The sequence below is a fragment of the Myxine glutinosa genome, chromosome 11 (genome assembly GCF_964187855.1).
Source record: "Myxine glutinosa chromosome 11, kmMyxGlut1.1, whole genome shotgun sequence".
Taxonomy (NCBI): domain Eukaryota; kingdom Metazoa; phylum Chordata; class Myxini; order Myxiniformes; family Myxinidae; genus Myxine; species Myxine glutinosa.
In genome coordinates this window covers 10,214,089-10,236,928 of record NC_136271.1, presented here as the reverse complement: position 1 = coordinate 10,236,928, position 22,840 = coordinate 10,214,089, and the positions used below count along the sequence as shown (strand labels likewise).

General features: G+C 45.3%; 1 protein-coding gene across 1 annotated transcript in view; it reads left to right on the top strand.

Moving 5' to 3' along the window:
• Window positions 1-16,976, top strand: part of LOC137436405 (interleukin-27 subunit beta) — a 43,497-nt gene extending 26,521 nt beyond the window's left edge. Inside the window, exons 4-6 of the mRNA XM_068130157.2 lie at window positions 4,080-4,246; window positions 10,416-10,579; window positions 14,294-16,976. Coding sequence (XP_067986258.2) covers window positions 4,080-4,246; window positions 10,416-10,579; window positions 14,294-14,536 — 574 coding nt within the window. The 3' untranslated portion in view covers window positions 14,537-16,976. The remainder of the gene's footprint in view (window positions 1-4,079; window positions 4,247-10,415; window positions 10,580-14,293) is intronic.
• Window positions 16,977-22,840: the final 5,864 nt, after the last annotated feature.

Sequence of the window (22,840 nt, the reverse complement as noted above, 5' to 3'; positions counted from 1 at the left end):
TGTCCTTCTGGAAGTTTCTCCCATCTCCACACAGGATCTCTGGAGCTCAGCCAGAGTAACCATCGGGTTCTTGGTCACCTCTCATACCAAGGCCCTTCTCCCCCGAATGCTCAGTCTGGCCGGGCGGCCAGCTCTAGGAAGAGTCCTGGTTTTTCCAGACTTCTTCCATTTAAGAATTATGGAGGCCACTGTGCTCTTGGGAACCTTCAATGCAGCAGAGATTTTTTTTGTAGGCTTCCCCAGATCTGTGCCTCGACACAATCCTGTCGCTGAGCTCTGCAGGCAGTTCCTTCGACCTCATGGCTTGGTTTTTGCTCTGATATGCATTGTCAGCTGTGACACCTCGTATGGACAGGTGTGTGCCTTTCCAAATCATGTCCAATCAATTGAATTTACCACAGGTGGACTCCAATCAATGTGTGGAAACATCTCAAAGATGATCAAGAGAAATGGGAGGCACCTGAGCTAAATTGCAAGTGTCATAGCAAAGGGTATGAATACTTATGTAAATGTGATATTTCAGTTTTTTTTTTTAAATAAATTTGCAAAACTTTCTAAAATCCTGTTTTCTCTTTGTCATTATGGGGTATTGAGTGTAGATTGATGAGGGAAAAAAAGAATTTAAACGATTTCAGCATGAGGCTGCAACATAACAAAATGTGAAAAAAATGAAGGGGTCTGAAAACTTTCTCAATGCACTGTAGGTATATGGAGGAAGAACTCATGTAGAGTATTGCAGTTAACATGTGAAGTAACAATATCAAAGAAAATAACGTTAGGAGGAAGCTGAAGGTGTGAATGTTTGCTTAAAGAAAACTTCCAAGACACTAAATAGTTGAAGAACTTCTTTGCAGACAAACAAACCTGTCTCCCAAACATTCTAAGTTTAAATGAAAATAAGAATTATGTCTACTTCCAGGGATGAGAGGTTGAGCTATGGTTTGAGTCTAGAAAGGTTAGCATAACTGTGACTTACCTATAGTTTTAGTATGGAAAGGTTAGCATAACTATGACCTATACCTATAGTTTCAGTATTGAAAGGTGAGCATAACTGTGACTTACCTACAGTTTCAGTATTGAAAGGTTAGCATAACTGTGACTTACCTATAGTTTCAGTATGGAAAGGTTAGCATAACTATGACCTATACCTATAGTTTCAGTATTGAAAGGTGAGCATAACTGTGACTTACCTATGATTTCAGTCTAAAAAGGTTAGCGTAACTATGACCTATACCTATGGTTTCAGTACATAAAGGTGAGCATAACTGTGACTTACCTATGGTTTCAGTATAGAAAGGTGAGCATAACTATGGCTTACCTATATGGTTTGAGTCTGGAAAGGTTAGCGTAACGATGACTTACCTATGGTTTTAGTCTAGAAAGGTTAGCGTAACTATGGCTTTTTTTTTTTTTTTTTTTTTTTTTTTTTTGCATACAAGATCGAGGCTCGTGAAAGAGCGAACATTAATCACACAGAAAGACAAACCGACACATAAAACATATAACATCGGGAGCGGTAGACAAGATGGGGCGAGAGGGGGAGGACACAAACACAACATTATTTTGAGAGCAGGGACCGAGAGACATGGAGACATCGAGAGATCTGTGAGAGGGAGAGGGCATTGGGGGGAGGGGCATGGGAAGGGGGGGGGGGGTGGGAGAGGTATAAAACACATGTACACTGCCAGGACTTCCAGGAAAGAAGTTGGAATTTCAAACAAGGTGGATCTGGGGTGAATTAGCGGGGGTAGAAAAGATCAAGGTTTTGGATGGGGGAAGATAAGAGATGGTGGTGAACAGCTGTTTTAAAGACCTGGAGGGACGAGTGGGATTGAAGGGAGTGAGGGAGTTTGTTCCAGAGGCGGGAGAAAAGAGGAATGAAAGAGTGAAGGTGAGCAGAGAGCCGAGATTTCGGCAGTTTAACCATCAGAGGGTTGCTGGCAGATCTTGTGCGACCTGTAGGAATATTTGGGGGACAGAGCACAGAGAGAGCTGGGGGTGCAAGGCCGGAGAGGAGTCGGTAGAAGACAGAAAGACCACCTACCTGCCTGCGGTGAGTGAGTGAAAGGCCCTCAGAGATAGCTTCATCGCGGGAGATTCCAATAATTCTGAAAGCTTTGGTTTCGACAGCGTGAAGCCGAGCTAGGTGTGAGGCAGGAGCACCGGCCCATAGGGGAGAACAGTATTCCATTGAGCTGCGGATGAAAGCCTTGTATGTGGTGAGGAGCTCAGGTGTGCCGAGGAAGGACTTCGCACGACGGAGGATGCCCAGTCGGCGACTGGCTTTGGAGTCCACCTTGGAAATGTGGTTTTCCCAAGAAAGATCATGGCAGATAGTGAGACCCAAAAGCTTGAGCGACAGAACTTCTTGGAGAGGATTGTTGAGAAAGTAGATGGGAGGGTTGTCCAGTCGATCTTTTCGGAGAGACATAGTAAGAGTGTGAGATTTGTCAGGATTGAAAGACATGTTCCACTTGTTTGACCAGTCTGTGATTTTGTCCAAGTCTTCAGAGAGTGAGGAGGCTGCAGACTGCCGATGTGAGGGCAGAGGAATGGAGCGGCAGAGAGTGGAGTCATCAGCAAAGAGATAGAGAGGATTTTCTGGAGAGTCGGAGAGATCATTGATAAAGACCAGAAAAAGCACAGGGCCCAGAACACTGCCTTGGGGAACTCCAGCCTGAACAGGAAGGGGGAGATTAGATAAATCCATTCAGGGCCACACGTTGACTACGACCAGAGAGGAAGTCCGCAAGCCATGCATGGAGATTTCCATGGATACCATAGGAGGAGAGTTTGGTGAGCAGAGCTGGGTGCCAGACCGTATCGAAGGCACGTGATATGTCGAGGGAGACAGCTCTGATTTCCTGTTTGGCATTGAGGACCTCCATCCATTGTTGAGACAGCAGAAGCAGCATGTCCAGAGTAGAGTGACCTGGTCTGAAACCAAATTGATGATCAGAGATCAAGCCGTTGGAGAAGAGGAAAGATTTCATATCCGAAGCAATGATGGATTCCATGACTTTGCTGATAATTGGGAGCAGGCTGATTGGTCTGTAGTTGCAAGGATCCGTTTTTGCACCTTTTTTGTGTAAAGCGGTAATGTTTGCTGATTTCCAGGATGCTGGCAGATGACCTTGAGCAAAAGAGAGGGTGAAAAGGACAGAGAGAGGGTGAGATAGAGCAGCAGAGCAGGATTTTAGGACCCGTGGGCTGATGCCGTCTGGTCCAGTTGCAGAATCAGAGTCGAGGTTAGATGGTTACCTATTACCTATGGTTTGAGTCTAGAAAGGTTAGCGTAACTATGGCTTACCTATGGTTTGACTCTAGAAAGGTTAGCGTAACTATGGCTTACCTATGGTTTGACTCTAGAAAGGTTAGCGTAACTATGGCTTACCTATGGTTTGAGTCTAGAAAGGTTCGCGTAACTATGGCTTACCTATGGTTTGAGTCAAGAAAGGTTAGTGTAACGATGACTTACCGATATTTTGAGTCTAGAAAGGTTAGCGTAACGATGACTTACTGATGGTTTGAGTCTAGAAAGGTTAGTGTAACTATGGCTTACCTATGGTTTGAGTCTAGAAAGGTTAGCGTAACTATGGCTTACCTATGGTTTGAGTCCAGAAAGGTTAGCGTAACGATGACTTACCGATGGTTTGAGTCTAGAAAGGTTAGCGTAACGATGACACCGATGGTTTGATTCTAGAAAGGTGAGCGTAACTATGGCTTACCTATGGTTTGAGTCCAGAAAGGTTAGCGTAACGATGACTTACCGATGGTTTGAGTCTAGAAAGGTTAGCGTAACGATGACCTACTGATGGTTTGAGTCTAGAAAGGTTAGCGTAACTATGGCTTACCTATGTTTTGAGTCTGGAAAGGTTAGCTTAACGATGACTTACCTATGGTTTGAGACATTAGAGTGAAAAACATGACCTGGTTTGAGTTTGTAGTTGGAGTTTGGGTTAAAATTAAGTGTGTTGAGCATTTAAGGTCTGCTAATGATTATAATTATTAAGGGTTTGCTGCTATAAATGTATTTTTGGTTTTGAGTATTGCTCATCAAGTTCTAATGTGTTCTACAGGTTGGGAAAAGTGGAGAAGAAATGCCAAAAAAGTAACCCCTCATTTAAATCCTGCACTTTGAATGACCTCATTCTCTTCAGCAACTCACCATACACCATCATTGTGAACGCCTCCACCCCACTGGGGAAAGTCACACACAAAATGCAGTTCATTGTTGAGGACATTGGTAAGGTGTGTGTGTGTGTGTGTGTGTGTGTGTGTGTGTGTGTGTGTGTGTGTGTGTGTGTATGCGTGTGTGTGTGTGTGTGTGTGTGTGTGTGTGTCTGTCCGTACCTCCCCCCCTCCTCTCTCTCCCACCTCCCTCTGCCCCCCCCCTAACCCACCCACAGCCCTTCTCTTTCACTCTCCCTCTCCCCATTTTTCCCCTCCCCCATCACTTTCTCTCTTCCCACCCCCACCAACCCCCCTCACTCTCTCTCTCTTCCCACCCCCCCCCTCTTTCTCTCTCTCTGTCTCTCTCCCCCTCCTCACTCCCTCTCTCATTCTCTCTCTCTCTCTCTCCCTCTCTCATTCTCTCTCTCTCTCTCTCTCTCTCTCTCTCTCTCCCTCTCTCCCTCTCTCTCTCTCTCTCTCTCTCGCTCCCCCACCCTCCCCTCCTCGCTCCCCCCTCTCTCCCCGCCTCGCTCCCCCCTCTCTCCCCTCCTCGCTCCCCCCCTTTCTCTCTCTCTCTCTCTCTCTCCCACCCCCTCTTCATGACATGACCCCTCCTGCCACTCCCAGAGGGACTGTGTGTACTTGTAGGCCTCCCACACTCTCTGTGGTAATAAACCTTTTGTTCATAAAATCTGTGCGTGGTTATTTGATGTACGGTATTTGCCATGAAGCGCAACTGAAGTTGCTTTAAAAATCCAATGGGCCAATTGGGATAAGACGCATTCAATGCGCATATGTTGCGCCGTTCAAAAATTACAAAACATTAATCTTTTTCAGGAGGGCCATACGGGCTTGATTTTACCTTACTGAGAATTGAACACTCGACCAAAATAAAGCCGATGGAAATCTGAATCAACAAAGCCAGGCAGTATATAATCAGCAGAGGCCTACAAGCCCAATGTTAGGCCCACCAGGAAACAAGATGGCGGCCATATCATTTCATCTGCACTATGGTGGGAGGAGTCGAGCGACAGATGTGGGTGTGGTCTGGCAGCTGTCCAACCAATGGGTGTACATTTCAAAAATCGACCACCCCCAAAAAAAACCCGACAACAAGAACCTCAACAACAATGGCAACACAAAGCATTTGTGGACCTGCGGCAGGTAAAATTATTATAAACCAAAACCACATATGATTACCTTTTTAAACAGTCACTATCACTGTTTAACACAAAACTAAAAGGGAGGAAACCCAACGTTCTTAAGGCATTATATGCTTATTGCATTTCACAGACTAACAGACCCAAGAGAGGATAATAACATGACTCCTCCTGCCGCTTCCGCAGGGAGTGTGTACTTGAAAGCTAAAATACAAATCCTTAGTAATTTTTTATTCAGCCAGTTATGAACTTGCAATCACTGCAATATCAACCAGTTCTCACAATCCTCATCACTGGGTCATCATGGAAAAGAAGAAGAAGATCCACTCCCCTTGCATCTTCAGACACAAAAGGCTGCCTTTTTCAATTGGGGCATAGGGCAGTTTTCCATTGGCTACCGGGCACGATACTGGAAGGTTTGTCAAACCGATGCAGGATACGTTGTCCGGGACAAGTGAAAATTCTGTTCTGACTGATTAAAAGTGTGTTCCAGTTTTTCTGTGCACAAGTCAATATTTTTGCTCAACACTGACTCTCTGGAAAATCCTCTCTATCTTTTCCTGATGGCTCCACCCTCTACCACTCCATATCTCAACCCTCAGATCTGCAGGTAGCAACCTATTCACTCTCTGCAGACCTGGATAAAATCACAAACTGGTCAAACAAGAGGAACATGTCTTTCAATCCTGACAAATGTCACACTCTCACTATGTCCCTCGGAAAAGACCATCTGGAAAACCCTCCCATCTACTTTCTCAACAATCCCTCTCAAAGTTCTGTCACTCGAGCGTTTGGGTCTCACTATCTGCCATGATCTTTCCTGGGAAAACCATATTTTCAAGCTGGCCTCCAAAGCCAGTCGCCGACTGGCCATCCTCTATCATGCGAAGTGCTTCCTTGGCACACCTGAGCTTCTCACCACATACAAAGCTTTCATCCGCAGCTTGATGGAGAACTGCTCTCCCCTCGGGGCTGGTGCTCCTGCCTCACACCTAATTTGGCTTCATGCTGTTCAAACCAAAACTTTCAGAATCATTGGAATCTCCCATGATGAAGCTGATTCTGAGAGCCTTTCACTCTCTCACTGCAGGCAGGTTGGTGGTCTTTCTGTCTTCTACCGACTCATCTCCGGCCTTGCTCCTCCAGCTCTCTCTGTGCTCTGTCCCCCAAATATTCCTTCAGGACGCACAATATCTGCCAGCAACCCTCTTTGGTGAAACTGCCAAAATCAAGACTCTCTGCTCACCTTCACTCCTTCGTTCCTCTTTTCTCCCGCCTCTGGAACAAACTCCCACAATCTCTTCAGTCCCACTCCTCCCTCCAGGTCTTTAAAACGGCTGTTCACCACCATCTCATAATCTCCCCCCATCCAAAACCTTGCTCTTTTCTACCCCCGTTAATCCACCCCAAATCCACCTCCTTCAAATTCCGTTTTCTTTCCTGAAAGACCTTGTGTCCATCTTGTTTATACCGTATACACCCCTCTCCCAACCTCCCTGTTCCCTACTGTTGTTGTGCTTCCCTCTGTCCCCATATTTTCTCCCGCTCCCTTTATTTTATGTTTTATGTGTTGGCTCTTACATGAGCCTCAACTTAGTATTCAAAAAAACAAGCATTCTGAGTATTGCGCTGCAATACATGTCCCCTAACGGCATTGGGTAGCACTGTCATAGAAGACAGTATTATGACTTACCGCACTCCAAATTATAGTCCGGAAAAACTGTTGGGGAAATTCCCAAAGTTCAAAGTGCCATAACTTTGTCAAAAATGATCGAAACGTCGTGAAGTTCGAACTTGATCTGTATCTTATCATAACGAAACCATGTACTAAGTTTGAAATCATTAGCATTAAGAGTTTAGGAAAAAAATCCGGAAAGCTGTTCTTTGCGTGACGGACTGACAGACAGACAGACCGACTGACTGACAGACGGAGGGATGGAGTGCAAACCTATAGTCCCCTACGGTGTACACCGGTAGGGGACTAATAATGTACTATATAAGAGAGCCGTTGGTCTGTCTGTCTGTCTGTGTGTGTGTCGCCATTTTTCTCAGATGGCTAAACGGATCTTTGTAAAACTTTCAGAGGTTCATCAGTGAGTGCCTGGGAGTGTTTTAGTGAAAAGAAAAAAAAAACATTGAAAAATATAAAGTTGGTTTTTTTTGGATTTTTAAAAAATCTCCCTACCCCACCCCACTCCCTTCCACTCACCCCACGCCCTTCCTCAACCCTCCCTCTCCAGCCTCCCTGCCTCACCCAGCAACACTGGGTACTCCTGCTCATAATTGATAAATATTAAAAACTCCTCATTGATCGTCTTAAGTCAAAATTAAAAAGTGAAAAGCTTTCAACTGCATCCCATTGAATAGCGTTTGAATATTCAGCATTTTTATAGCGTTTGAATATTCAGCAGAATAGTGTTGGAATTCATCAGAATAGCATTCAACAAAATAGCAAATAGTATTCCACCGCATTCAGAAACTAGCATTCCATTACATTCGGTGGAATAGTAATCCACTAAATTCAGCAAAATAACATTTGGCGGAATATCATTTGACTGCATTTGGCAGACTATTATTCGACTGCATTTGGCGGAATATCATTCGACTGCATTTTGCGGAATATCATCGACTGCATTTGGCTGAATACCATTCGACTGCATTTAGCGGAATAGTATTCGACCGCATTTGGCGGAATATCATTTTGCGGACTGCATTTGGTGGAATATCATTGGACTGCATTTGGCAGCATATCATTGGACTCCATTTGGTGGAATATGATTGGACTGCATTTGGCAGAATACCATTGGACTGCATTTGACAGAATATCATTGGACTGCATTTGGCGGAATATAATTAGACTGCATTTGGCGGAATATCATTCGATTGCATTTGGCAGAATATCATTCGACTGCATTTGGTGGAATAGCATTCGACTGCATTTGGTGGAATAGCATTTGACTGCATTTGGCGGAATAGCATTCGACTGCATTTGGCGGAATAGCATTCGACTGTATTTGGCGGAATAGCATTTGACTGCATTTGGCGAATAGCATTCGACTACATTTGGCGGAATAGCATTCGACTGCATTTGGCAGAATAGCATTCGACTGCATTTGGCAGAATAGCATTCGACTGCATTTGGAGGAATAGCATTCGACTGCATTTGGAGGAATAGCATTCGACTGCATTTGGAGGAATAGCATTCGACTGCTTTTGGTGGAATAGCATTAGACTGCATTTGGTGGAATAGCATTCGACTGCATTCGGCGGAATAGTATTCGACTGCATTAGACGAAATAGCATTCGACTACATTAGGTGGAATAGTGTCTGACTACATTCAGCCAATTTGCATTCAACTACATTCAGCAGAATAGCATTCCACTACATTCGGCAGAATCGCGTTCCACTACATTCGGCAGAATCGCGTTCCACTACATTCGGCAGAATCGCGTTGCACTACATTCGGCAGAATAGCGTTCCACTACATTCGGCAGCATAGCGTTCCACTACATTCGGCAGCATAGCGTTCCACTACATTCGGCAGCATAGCGTTCCACTACATTTGGCAGAATAGCGTTCCACTACATTCAGCAGAATAGCATTCCACTACATTCGGCAGAATAGCGTTCCACTACATTCGGCAGCATAGCGTTCCACTACATTCGGCAGCATAGCATTCCACTACATTTGGCAGAATAGCGTTCCCCTACATTAGGTGGAATAGTGTTTGGCTGCATTCAACAGAATAGTGTTTGACTGCATTCGGTGGAATAGCATTCCACTGCATTCGACAAAATAGCGTTCGCCTACATTCAGAAAAATAGCATTCGCCTACATTCAGCGGAATAGCGTTCGCCTACATTCAGCAAAATAGCATTTAACTACATTTGGCGGAATAGTGTTTGACTGCATTCAGTTCAGCAGTATCTGTATATTCCACAAAATAATGCACTATTTATACATGCAGCTGTATAACATTCTGCTATTTACATTTGACTGTTGTCAACATTTCCTTCTGTGCTCAATGGATTCCTGGCTTTCCTGTTCAGCTATCTGTATTGTTTTGCTTTGGAAGTAATGGTTTGGCCATTCCATGGAGCAGAATCCATGGCATATTTCAGGAGTAATGTCTGGGATTCCCAATACTGTGCAGAATGCAGCTTTCCTGGTCGGCAGCGCCTCTGTCTGTATAATTTTTTTATTCATAATTATAATGTCAGAGATCACGTGGTACCGGCGCCATCTTGGAAAAACTGAAAAAGATGACACCTCTATATCTCCGAAATCGCTCAATGGAAAACATTTAAACGTGGCTCATTGTAAGGAACTCAACATGGGGAATGAGTGTTGTTAACGATGACGTCATTGGTGCCTTAATTATGACATCATAATTTAACAGTGACAACGCTTCATCTGATAAGTTTGAAATTTCTTGAGTGTGATCTATGCAATAATTAAATTAGATAATATAAATTTATGATATAATCGCTCACGTGGTCTGGCAGCCATATTGGATTAAAGAAAGAAAAAAAACCTTCAAAAGCAGAAGAGTTTGCTCGCACCAATTTGACTGCGCAGGATAAGTATTCTATGAAAATCATCGAGTATTATGAAGTTAAGACTCGTGAAAGAGATGAATTACAAAGTGTGGGCGGTTAACAGATTGACATGGGTGTGGAATGAATCTCGCAGATGCACTACGACTACAGTATGCTGAACCTTCCTTTCTGAATGAGACATGCATTTTGGATACCTTTTGTGCAGAATGAGTTATATTGGGGACGCAAAATTGTAAGTTGATAGCTTTGGCCCTTGAGAAGTTTGCAGGTATTCTGTTAAGTCCTATTAATTCAAATGATCCATGGAAATAATGTGTTCATCTTATTGGGTTGATATGCAGGTGCTTTGATCATTGCGAACATAGCATGGAAGTCATACTTACAATGTTGTGTTCAATTCTCCTGTGGCTACCTATGTTTTGTGTTTTTATTGCCCAGTTTTAAAATTTCAACCATTTCCTGGTTGGGCAAAAGGTTATGTTATCAACTGTGCAACGACAAACTGTGATTGGTGTGTTCCAGTACAACCTGACCCTCCATCACACATTAAGGCTGAGCAAGTGCCTGGCTGTGACAGCTGTGTGCACGTGCATTGGAAAAAACCTACAACCTATACTGCTGGAGATCCAGTCCGATTCCGCTACTTCCTCCAGTACCGGCAACAGATTCCAAAGAAGTGGTCTGTGGTGAGTAAACCAACATCAAGGTGACTGAGAAAACAATTTGCGATAACCTGTCATACTTGTAGTGTCCATCTTGCCGTAACAATTTTCCAGAATTTCCCATAACCTGAGATTGTCACTGCAGCGTTGAATAGTCTGATCCTACATCTAATTGTTTTTCTATTCTATTCCCTTCCTGCTATCTCAGAAGTTAAGTCAAGCCCAGTTCACATACTTAATTGGGAAACCTCCCCGTAAGGCGTTGTCTTACGGATGTCGCAACCTTGTGGATGTCATCCATGGTGATGGATGTCAGAATGGCTCACATGGTAGGTGTTTGCCTCGAGTTGGCCTCCAAATCCAGCCACAGAATGGGCGTGCTCCATTGATTAAGGTCTTTCCTTGGGAAATGAGACTGACTCACAGTCTACAAGACCTCTGTCCATAGCTCAATGGAGTATGTGCTCTGCTATGGGCTGGCGCTCCAGCATCACGACTGTCTTGCCGAGATTTTGTGGAATCTAAAGCTATCAATGTTATTGAATTTTCCTGTGATGAGGCTGAAGCATGAGACTGAAGGTTGCTCATGCGTGGGAAGGCAAGAAGGCGGGAAAACGTTTCTGGGAAATAAAGGGTTTATTAAAATGTGTATTTTTTATATACAGAATCGAGGCTCGTGTAAGAGCGAACACATTGAACATGAAACGATGCACAGACACATAAAACATGCAATGAAGGGAGCGGGACACAAGAGGGGGAGAGAGGGAAGCACATAAGCACAACAACAGTAGAGAACAGGGACGTCGGTAGATCTGTGGAAGGGGGAGGGCTTGGGGGGAGGAGGCGTGGAAAGGGGGGGGGGTGGGAGAGGTTAAAAAAAAACAACAGATGGACACAGCTAGGACTTCCAGGAAAGAAGTCTATTTCAAAAAAGTGGATCTGGGGTGAATTAGGTTACACGGTATAAAGCAAATTAGGGAGGGGTACACGGTATAAAGCAAATGAACACTTCTAGGAATTTCAGGAAAGAAGTTGGAGATTGAAAGACGCGGATTTGGGGTGTTTTAACGAGGGTAGAAAAGATCAAGGTTTTGGATGGGGGAAGATAAGAGATGGTGGTGAACAGCTGTTTTAAAGACCTGGAGGGAGGAGAGGGATTGAAGAGAGTGTGGGAGATTGTTCCAGAGGCGGCAGAAAAGAGGAATGAAGGAGTGAAGGTGAGCAGAGAGCCTTGATTTTGGCAGTTTCACCAGAAGAGGGTTGCTGGCAGATATTGTGTGTCCTGCAGGAATATTTGGGGGATAGAGCACAGACAGAGCTGGGGGAGCGAGGCCAGAGAGGAGTCGGTAGAAGACAGAAAGACCAACAACCTGCCTGCGCTGAGAGAGAGAAAGGCCCTCAGAGTCAGCTTCATCGTGGGAGATTCCAATGATTCTGAAAGCTTTGGTTTCAAAAGCGTGAAGCCGAGCAAGGTGTGAGGCAGGAGCACCAGCCCAGAGGGGAGAGCAGTATTCCATTGATCTGTGGATGAAAGCCTTGTATGTGGTGAGGAGCTCAGAAGTGCCCAGGAAGGACTTCACACGACGGAGGATGCCCAGTCGGCGACTGGCTTTGCAGGGCAGCTTGGAAATGTGGTTTTTCCAGGAAAGATCATGGCAGATAGTGAGACCCAAGAGCTGGAGTGACAGAACTTCTTGGAGAGGATTGTTGAGAAAGTAGATGGGAGGGTTGTCCAGTCGGTCTTTTCGGAGAGACAAAGTGAGAGTGTGAGATTGTCAGGATTGAAAGACATGTTCCACTTGCTGGACCAGTTTGTGATATTGTCCAGGTCTGCAGAGAATGAAGAGGTTGCTGCCTGCCAATCTGAGGGTTGGGATATGGAGCGGCAGAGAGTGGAGTCATCGGCAAAGAGATAGAGAGGATTTTCCAGAGAGTCGGTGAGATCATTAATGAAGGCCAGAAAAAGCACAGGGCCCAGAACACTGCCTTGAAGAACTCCAGCCTGAACAGGAAGGGGAGGAGAGAGAATTCCATTCAGGGCCACACGTTGATTGCGACCAGAAAGGAATGACTTTCATACTGCTGTATGAAAGTACGGAAACTGTCCCCTCCGTACACCTTTTATGTACGAGTTATCTCTGACAGATCCCGAATACAAGAGTAAATCTAACCTACTCAAACACACAGTTCATATTATTTTTCACACATTCTATCTAGGAATTCCTGCTTAGCGGTTAGGGTGTGGCTTGGGATCCTAGGTTCCTGTGTTTGAATCCTGGTCGATCGCTGAATTAACGCCATGGGGGTTGACTCAGCCTGTCATCCTTCCAAGGTCGGCAAATTGATTACCAGTTCACTCGTAATTCCCTGTGTGTCGCAAGAGTCGACTAACCGGGTTGGCAGCAGGAAGGGCATCCGCCATAAAACATTGCTTCAAAAAAAAAAGGGGAGCATGACGCCTAAAAAGTCCAACCCTGCTCTGCGGGGAAAAATGGCCTCTAAAGGTGGTTCTTCTATCTAGGGATTCCCCCCTCCCCCCTCCGCCCCACCTTTCACGTAACAACATATAACATTGTTGTGGAAATGACTCCTAAGGGGTTAATGGTGCCTAAAGTAGCCTAGTTATTTCCTTAAAGTAACTATCTAGCATAAACCTAAAGTAATTAATTAATTGTGATATTAGATGTGTCGCTTATTAGGTGAGGGTAGAGGTTAGGTGTGGTTAGATTAAGGTGTGTGTGTGTGTGTATATGTGTGTGTGTGTGTGTGTGTGTGTGTGTGTGTGTGTGTGTGTGTGTGTGTGTGTGTGTGTGTGTGTGTGTGTGTGTGTGTGTGTGTGTGTTTTCTGCATGTTTTATTTATTTGTTTTTGTCCTGCCCCTCTCCTTTCTTTCCTTCTTGTGTTTTGTCTATTTGGGGTGAATCTTGCAAATCGTTTTTGCAGGGTTCACCTGACTGCACCTGTATGGATTTGAGGGTAGAGGAGTTGCAGTTGAAACCCAAAACCTATCCCCGGTTCTTCCTGATGACTCCATCTTTGTCTGCTAAAAATGTTGTGGAATTTTATTTTCCCCTTTTTGTGCGATCTGCTTTCATTATACGACCTGTCACTTCGACATGAATACATACATGTAAAAGAATAACATCCATCGACCTCGTGTTAGGAGTTCTGTCATGTTTGTTTGAGCTGTGAAAAGCATTGCCTGACCCTTCTTTTTACCCCGCTCCTTCCCTCACTTTTTTTCTCTTTTTTTCTCCCCCCTCTCTCTCTCTCTCTTCCTCTCTTCCCCCCCTCCCCCGTCCCCCCGGTCCTCTATCTCCCCTCCACTCTATCCCCACTCTCTCTCTCTCCCTCTCTCTCTTTCCCCACCTCCTCTACCCTCCCTCCATTCCTTCTCCCCTCCCTCCATTCCTCCTCCCCATATCTTCCGCCCCCCATCCCCCCTCTCTCTTACACCTCCCCACCCCCCTCTCTCTTACACCCCCCCACCCCTCCTCTCCCCCCCCCCCCTCAATATTCCTGTCAGTGAAGCGACTCTGCACTGCTCGGCAACTCCAAGTACCTCTGCTAGTATAACATATATATTATATTAGTGTGTGTGTGTGTGTGTGTGTGTGTGTGTGTGTGTGTGTGTGTGTGTGTGTGTGTGTGTGTGTGTGTGTGTGTGTGTGTGTCCCACCTTACTGTACACACATATATACAAGAAATAAATAAATGATTTTGTGTGCATTGTTTCAGAGTCGGGAGACATATGATGAGAGAGTAGACCTCACAGATGCTCGACCTGGAGCACTACTCTATGTTCGCCTCGCTTCAAAAATTGCACGCAGAGGCCGGACAAGTGCTTGGAGCAAACCTGTGACCGTCACACCTTGGATAAATATGATGGATACACGTGGAGACGGGCACAGGGTCTATGGGAGGCAATCACAATGGGCTTTCTTGAAAAGACGTCGACAGGGATCAAAGAACAGTGCATAATGGAACATAGATGGCCTGTAACTCCTGAGTGCATAATGGACATAGATGGCCTATAACTCCTGAGTGCATAATGGACATAGATGGCCTATAACTCCTGAGTGCATAATGGACATAGATGGCCTATAACTCCTGAGTGCATAATGGACATAGATGGCCTGTAACTCCTTAGTGCATATTGGCACATAGATGGCCTATAACTCATGAGTGCATAATGGAACATAGATGGCCTGTAATTCCTTAGTGCATAATGGACATAGATGGCCTGTAACTCCTTAGTGCATATTGGCACATAGATGGCCTATAACTCATGAGTGCATAATGGAACATAGATGGCCTATAACTCCTGAGTGCATAATGGACATAGATGGCCTATAACTCCTGAGTGCATAATGGCACATAGATGGCCTGTAACTCCTTAGTGCATATTGGCACATAGATGGCCTATAACTCCTTAGTGCATATTGGCACATAGATGGCCTATAACTCCTGAGTGCATAATGGAACATAGATGGCCGATAACTCCTTAGTGCATATTGGCACATAGATGGCCTATAACTCCTGAGTGCATAATGGAACATAGATGGCCTATAACTCCTTCATGCATATTGGCACATAGATGGCCTATAACTCCTGAGTGCATAATGGAACATAGATGGCCTGTAACTCCTTAGTGCATATTGGCACATAGATGGCCTATAACTCCTGAGTGCATAATGGAACATAGATGGCCTGTAACTCCTTAGTGCATATTGGCACATAGATGGCCTGTAACTCCTTAGTGCATATTGGCACATAGATGGCCTGTAACTCCTTAGTGCATATTGGCACATAGATGGCCTATAACTCCTGAGTGCATTATGGAACATAGATGGCCTGTAACTCCTGAGTGCATATTGGCACATAGATGGCCTATAACTCCTGAGTGCATAATGGACATAGATGGCCTGTAACTCCTTAGTGCATATTGGCACATAGATGGCCTATAACTCCTGAGTGCATATTGGCACATAGATGGCCTATAACTCCTTAGTGCATATTGGCACATAGATGGCCTATAACTCCTTAGTGCATATTGGCACATAGATGGCCTATAACTCCTGAGTGCATATTGGCACATAGATGGCCTATAACTCCTTAGTGCATATTGGCACATAGATGGCCTGTAACTCCTGAGTGCATAATGGACATAGATGGCCTATAACTCCTGAGTGCATAATGGACATAGATGGCCTATAACTCCTGAGTGCATATTGGCACATAGATGGCCTATAACTCCTTAGTGCATATTGGCACATAGATGGCCTGTAACTCCTTAGTGCATATTGGCACATAGATGGCCTGTAACTCCTGAGTGCATATTGGCACATAAAAAAAAATAAAAAAAACACATTTAGAGGCCATTTTTCCCCGCAAGCGGGGGTTGGTCCTTTTTCGGGGACCGTGGTTGTTGTTGTTTTTTGGTCCCCTTTTTGAAGCAATGTTTTACGGCCGGATGCCCTTCCTGCCGCCAACCCTTTTTGCCACCTTTTACGACAAACAGGGAATTACCAGTGAACTGGTACTCAATTAGCCGACCTCGGAAGGATGACAGGCTGAGTCAACCCCCCTGGCGTTAATTCAGCGATCGACCGGGATTCGAACCCAGGATCCTAGGTTCCTAAGCCGGCACCCTAGCCTTGGCACATAGTGCTTAGCATAACTCCTTAGTGCATATTGGCACATAGATGGCCTGTAACTCCTTAGTGCATATTGGCACATAGATGGCCTGTAACTCCTTCGTGCATATTGGCACATAGATGGCCTGTAACTCCTTAGTGCATATTGGCACATAGATGGCCTGTAACTCCTTAGTGCATATTGGCACATAGATGGCCTGTAACTCCTTAGTGCATATTGGCACATAGATGGCCTGTAACTCCTTCGTGCATATTGGCACATAGATGGCCTGTAACTCCTTAGTGCATATTGGCACATAGATGGCCTGTAACTCCTTAGTGCATATTGGCACATAGATGGCCTGTAACTCCTTAGTGCATATTGGCACATAGATGGCCTGTAACTCCTTAGTGCATATTGGCACATAAATGGCCTGTAACTCCTTAGTGCATATTGGCACATAGATGGCCTATAACTCCTGAGTGCATAATGGAACATATATGGCCTGTAACTCCTTAGTGCATATTGGCACATAGATGGCCTGTAACTCCTTAGTGCATATTGGCACATAGATGGCCTGTAACTCCTTAGTGCATATTGGCACATAGATGGCCTGTAACTCCTTAGTGCATATTGGCACATAGATGGCCTGTAACTCCTTCGTGCAAAATGGAACAAGTATAGTCCTTAGCAGACTTTGTTGTTTTAAAAGTGCAGTTGTAATTGTTGCTTGCATACTGTAGAATGACACACCAATAAAGTTGCATGATTGTTACATTGAAAATTTCTTCTCATCCATTTTTGTTGGCAAAGCACCTGTATGCTTATTCTATAGAATTGTTTGATAATATGTCAACAGAAGCATAACACTTGTTCCTCTGAAAGGTTTAACTGATCAGGTGAAATGTTTTCAGTTCAGCAGGTGAAGATTATTCACAAACTAGCAAAAGTAACAATGAGTCGCTTCCTGATGGGAATATGAAGACGAGGGGGAAGGGGAGGGGTGGACGACGGGAGGAGAGGGAGGAGGGAGAGGGGGGGGAGGAGAGGATGGAGGGGAAGGGCAGGGGGAGGAGAGAGAGAGGGAAGGGGGTGTAGGGGGGAAGGGTTAGTATTTTGCACAAAAATGTTCGTCAATAAAAAAGTGGGTATGTAAAAAAACAAAAAGGGAGCTCTGTCTACTGTAATGCCATGGCTTGCTAAAGCAGCCTGAATAGCGTTCACCAAGTGGTGGTTAATCATATTCAAAAAGTGTGTTATAACACACCCAAACTTCCCAGGCCTTGTGCCTAATTAAACAAGTGAATCCACTTGGATTCCGCCCAGGTTGGCACATGGAAATTATGATGTAGCATAATTATCATCTCGGGTCAAGATTTGAAATTATGCCATGGTTTTTGTAAAATTGCTACTAGTATTCACATTATGTACTTTCACCAAAACATACATCATCATAGAAACATACATAGAATTTGGGTCCTCTGGGTCATTTGGGTCCTCTGGGTCATTTGGGTCCTCTGGGTCATTTGGGTCCTCTGGGTCATTTGGGTCCTCTGGGTCATTTGGGTCCTCTGGGTCATTTGGGTCCTCTGGGTCATTTGGGTCCTCTGGGTCATTTGGGTCCTCTGGGTCATTTGGGTCATCTGGGTCATTTGGGTCCTCTGGGTCATTTGGGTCATTTGGGTCATTTGGGTCCTCTGGGTCATTTGGGTCCTCTGGGTCATTTGGGTCCTCTGGGTCATTTGGGTCCTCTGGGTCATTTGGGTCCTCTGGGTCATTTGGGTCCTCTGGGTCATTTGGGTCCTCTGGGTCCTCTGGGTCATTTGGGTCCTCTGGGTCCTCTGGGTCATTTGGGTCCTCTGGGTCCTCTGGGTCATTTGGGTCCTCTGGGTCCTCTGGGTCATTTGGGTCCTCTGGGTCCTCTGGGTCATTTGGGTCCTCTGGGTCCTCTGGGTCCTCTGGGTCATTTGGGTCATTTGGGTCCTCTGGGTCATTTGGGTCCTCTGGGTCATTTGGGTCATTTGGGTCCTCTGGGTCATTTGGGTCCTCTGGGTCATTTGGGTCCTCTGGGTCATTTGGGTCCTCTGGGTCATTTGGGTCCTCTGGGTCATTTGGGTCCTCTGGGTCATTTGGGTCCTCTGGGTCATTTGGGTCCTCTGGGTCATTTGGGTCCTCTGGGTCATTTGGGTCCTCTGGGTCATTTGGGTCCTCTGGGTCATTTGGGTCCTCTGGGTCATTTGGGTCCTCTGGGTCATTTGGGTCCTCTGGGTCATTTGGGTCCTCTGGGTCATTTGGGTCCTCTGGGTCATTTGGGTCATTTGGGTCCTCTGGGTCATTTGGGTCCTCTGGGTCATTTGGGTCCTCTGGGTCATTTGGGTCCTCTGGGTCATTTGGGTCCTCTGGGTCATTTGGGTCCTCTGGGTCATTTGGGTCCTCTGGGTCATTTGGGTCCTCTGGGTCCTCTGGGTCCTCTGGGTCATTTGGGTCCTCTGGGTCATTTGGGTCCTCTGGGTCCTCTGGGTCCTCTGGGTCCTCTGGGTCCTCTGGGTCCTCTGGGTCATTTGGGTCCTCTGGGTCATTTGGGTCCTCTGGGTCATTTGGGTCCTCTGGGTCATTTGGGTCCTCTGGGTCATTTGGGTCCTCTGGGTCATTTGGGTCCTCTGGGTCCTCTGGGTCATTTGGGTCCTCTGGGTCATTTGGGTCCTCTGGGTCATTTGGGTCCTCTGGGTCATTTGGGTCCTCTGGGTCATTTGGGTCCTCTGGGTCATTTGGGTCCTCTGGGTCATTTGGGTCCTCTGGGTCATTTGGGTCCTCTGGGTCATTTGGGTCCTCTGGGTCATTTGGGTCCTATATTCCTATCCTATAACATATATATCTCCTATAACCTATCCTATAAATATAGATTTGATGACGTCATGTTTACACATCTGAGCGACAGAAATGAGCGACAGAAATGGGTGACAGAAACTAGCTTCACTTTTGAGCGCCCGAAATTCCCAGGCAAACGCTATAACGCACCAGGTTTACAACCTGTGCGTTAATAAGTACACAGGTATTTTTGACTACATTTGTGGAGCCCTCGCCAAGCAGCTTAAGCACTCCAACGAAATGGGTGATAAGGAACGGCTGGCTTGGCAAGCGATAGCAAGCTGATTGCTCTGGTTGAAATGGCCAAGGAATTAAAAAAACAGATCGCAGGTACAGTGGAGTGACACCCTATGCCATGGAAGTATGAATGAAGTTAAAAATTATTATTTAAAAAAAAAAAAAAATCTAACCCCAGAAGGAGAATGACAGCCTTGCTTAAATAAATGAATATATACACTTAGTTATAAAATCGCTAGATGTGGTAAATGTCAGATTTCACTCCAGATTTGGACATTTATTTAGTCTACAGGATCCAATCCTCATATACAAATCCAGATTTTGATGATATGCTTCAATTATGTAATGATAAATCGATCGTGCTTCCAAGGCAAGGCACGTTTGAGTAGGCCAAAACCAAATGGCGGCTTAAGAACCCAGCGATGTGCAGTGGGCTGACCAAGATGGCGGGCCGCCATATTGGTAAGGCATTTCGGGTTTTTTCTTATGAGCACCTCGTTTATCATCTTCAAAAAGTGTGTTATAACACACCCAAACACCCAGTTTTCATCATTGCAATCTGTTGGATGTCCAGGTGTATGCACGCAAAGTTTGGTTTCATGGTTTTGGAGTTATGGAGCTCTTCCTCTCCTTCAGCTCTTCATCCCATTGTTGCATCGATGTTCAGTCCACTAAGGTCAAAGTGGAGCACGGGAGAAATCCGTTAAAATCTCTGTATATCAATAACAGCTAGATTCAATGGTAAGCATAATGGATGTACTGGTTAATGTGTGTGTAATCTGTAATGTAAGTGGTGTATGATTTAATTTACTGTTTTATGTGTGTGTGTGTGTGTGTGTGTGTGTGTGTGTGTGTGTGTGTGTGTGTGTGTGTGTGTGTGTGTGTGTGTGTGTGTGTGTGTGAGATTAGCATTATTTACCCTTATAAAAATAGTGTGCATTTGTCTGTCCCCGTCATAAGGGTAGGTATAAAAATTTTAAGGCCAATCTTTTAACATGAATGTGTGTTCACTACGGTCTATTTTTGAGGATAAAACGAACTCTAAAAGCATTTTCCATAAAAGAGTAATTATGTCTTCTTTTGGAATTGTAGACGGCGGCTTGCAAACCGAGCCTCCAGGGCGGTGTACAGATGCGTTAAAAAAAAAATCCAAGGCACAGGGAGGTGAAATTTGCTGCACATGATGTGCAACATGCGCAGAGTAAAACGAGTGTGTATTTACGTCCGCATGATGTCTTATAAAAAAGAAGATATAAGCACACCTCACACTCGGCCGAGGCTTCAGACTTTGGCACGCTCTTGAGGCTGTGGTATGGTGGCAGCTGCAAGGCAGTTCATTGTGAGTATTTTTCCTTGTGCCTCGTGTGACAATTGTCGTGTTGGTTTTGAGAGTTTTTTTTTATTTTCCCCATCTTGTCTGCTTCTTTAAATTTTCATTTTTATCCTGTTAGTCCACTTTTATCCTATTTTCGACTTTACTGCTTTTCCTTTTCCTCCCTGCTTTTTCTTCCTTCTTTTGGCTTTTCCTTTCCTATTTTCATCTCTTCCTCCCTGCTTTCCCTGGCCTTACTCCTGCCTGGTGGACCTCATCCACCACAGAGCAAGGGAGCTGCACACCTCCCTCGCTTCCAACTCCCTCCCCTTCCCCACCCTCTCCTGAACCCTGGTATGTCGAGCAGGTACCATAATTGCATCCAGTTTTGGTAAACGAAGGATGGAGCCGTCCTGACAAGTGAGGTATTTGGTCGGATGGTATTGCGTTGGACGTGCTGGAGTTTAAGGCTAAGGATTGTTTCTGCCTCATCTTCTTGGCCCGTGGATTTGATGTGTCCTTCCAGTCTTCTGGAAGGCTTGCAGAGTTCTCGGTGCAGTGGACTACTGCTCGGTCAGCTGGGTCTCTGGCTGATTGGACGGTCCGCTTCTACAATGAAAGCGTTTCTGATTATGATGTCAAATTTCCGTTGTCCTAGACATGTCAATGTGAAAAGCCCACCACGGTTTATCTGAAATCGTTTGGGTATATGGACTGGGGCCCGACAGTATCGCTTGAAGTTCCTGGGTCAAGGAGGATGACACGGTCACCTGCATCCCTAATAGGGTCATTATAGGGATGGACCTTGGGCAGGTATTTTCCACGCATCAGCCAAAAGTATGCCGCAGGTGCGGTCAAGTCAATTGGGTCACCTTGTGTCTCGGTGCAAAGAACAGTTTTGTTCTCAGTGTGCTCAGTTGGGACATTTGAGGGAGCACTGCACGCTCAGGTGCAGTGCAACCACTGTGGTGTATCGGGGCACACCTTCCATTCCTGCCTGCAGAGCTATGTTGGCAGGACAGGTGCATCTGCGGGTGGGGTTGGGGTGTTGCCGCAGGGACAAGTATGGCGGTTGTGCCTGCTGTGCCTGTGCCTGTCATGTCCTCTCCTCCCCTACAATTGAGGCGGTTGAGGGGAAGAAGGAGAATGAGGAGAAAGGAAAGGAGGAGGAGAGCAATTAAAAGATGGTTGCCCCGTTGGCGGGGTCGGAGGAAATAACCACTGTTCAAGAGACCCTGCTGCTGAATGTTGAGGGTGACAGCTCTTCCTCCAGGCACGTGGACTTTGGCGATCCAGACGAATGGACAGTGAAAAAGTGCCTGAGCAAGGCTACTCGATAGGAAAGGAAAGGCTACTCGAGCAAAGGCCACACAGGGCAGTCACAGAAAAAGCTTCAGGATAAAGAGGTCCATGGGTCACAGAGCCCCCTCTCCTCCCCCAACCCCCCTCTACCCCCCTCCCTGCATGCACTAGGCGGCCCATCTGGGGCCTGGGTAAATTCGGGAAGCGACACGCCAGTCTGTGGGGGCATTCTCACAGACATTCCCCCCCTGTTCCTTCCCGTTCCTGCTCTTGCTCACAGCTCCCCACCACTCACTTTTGTTCCCCCTCTCGGAGCAGCATAGGCTATGGGAATTAGTAGGGTGGGTAAATGATCTTTTTTAAAATTGATTTTTGGTTTTCTTGCTTGTGATTTCCAGTTTGAGTTCTGTTTAACCTTGTTTCTGATTCTTTTTTCTTGACTTTTGTTTCTGATTCTTGTTTCTGATTTTTGTTTCTGATTCTTGTTCCTGATTTTTGTTTCTGATTCTTGTTTCTGATTCTTGTTTCTGATTTTTGTTTCTGATTCTTGTTCCTGATTTTTGTTTCTGAATCTTGTTTCTGATTCTTGTTTCTGATTCTTGTTTCTGATTCTTGTTTCTGATTCTTGTTTCTGATTCTTGTTTCTGATTCTTGTTTCTGATTCTTGTTTCTGATTCTTGTTTCTGATTCTTGTTTCTGATTCTTGTTTCTGATTCTTGTTTCTGATTTCTGTTTCTGATTCTTGTTTCTGATTCTTGTTTCTGTTTCTTGTTTCTGGCTCTTGTTTCTGATTCTTGTTTCTGATTCTTGTTTCTGATTCTTGTTTCTGATTCTTGTTTCTGATTCTTGTTTCTGATTCTTGTTTCTGATTCTTGTTTCTGATTCTTGTTTTGATTGTTGTTGTGATTCTTTGTTTGATTCTTGATTTC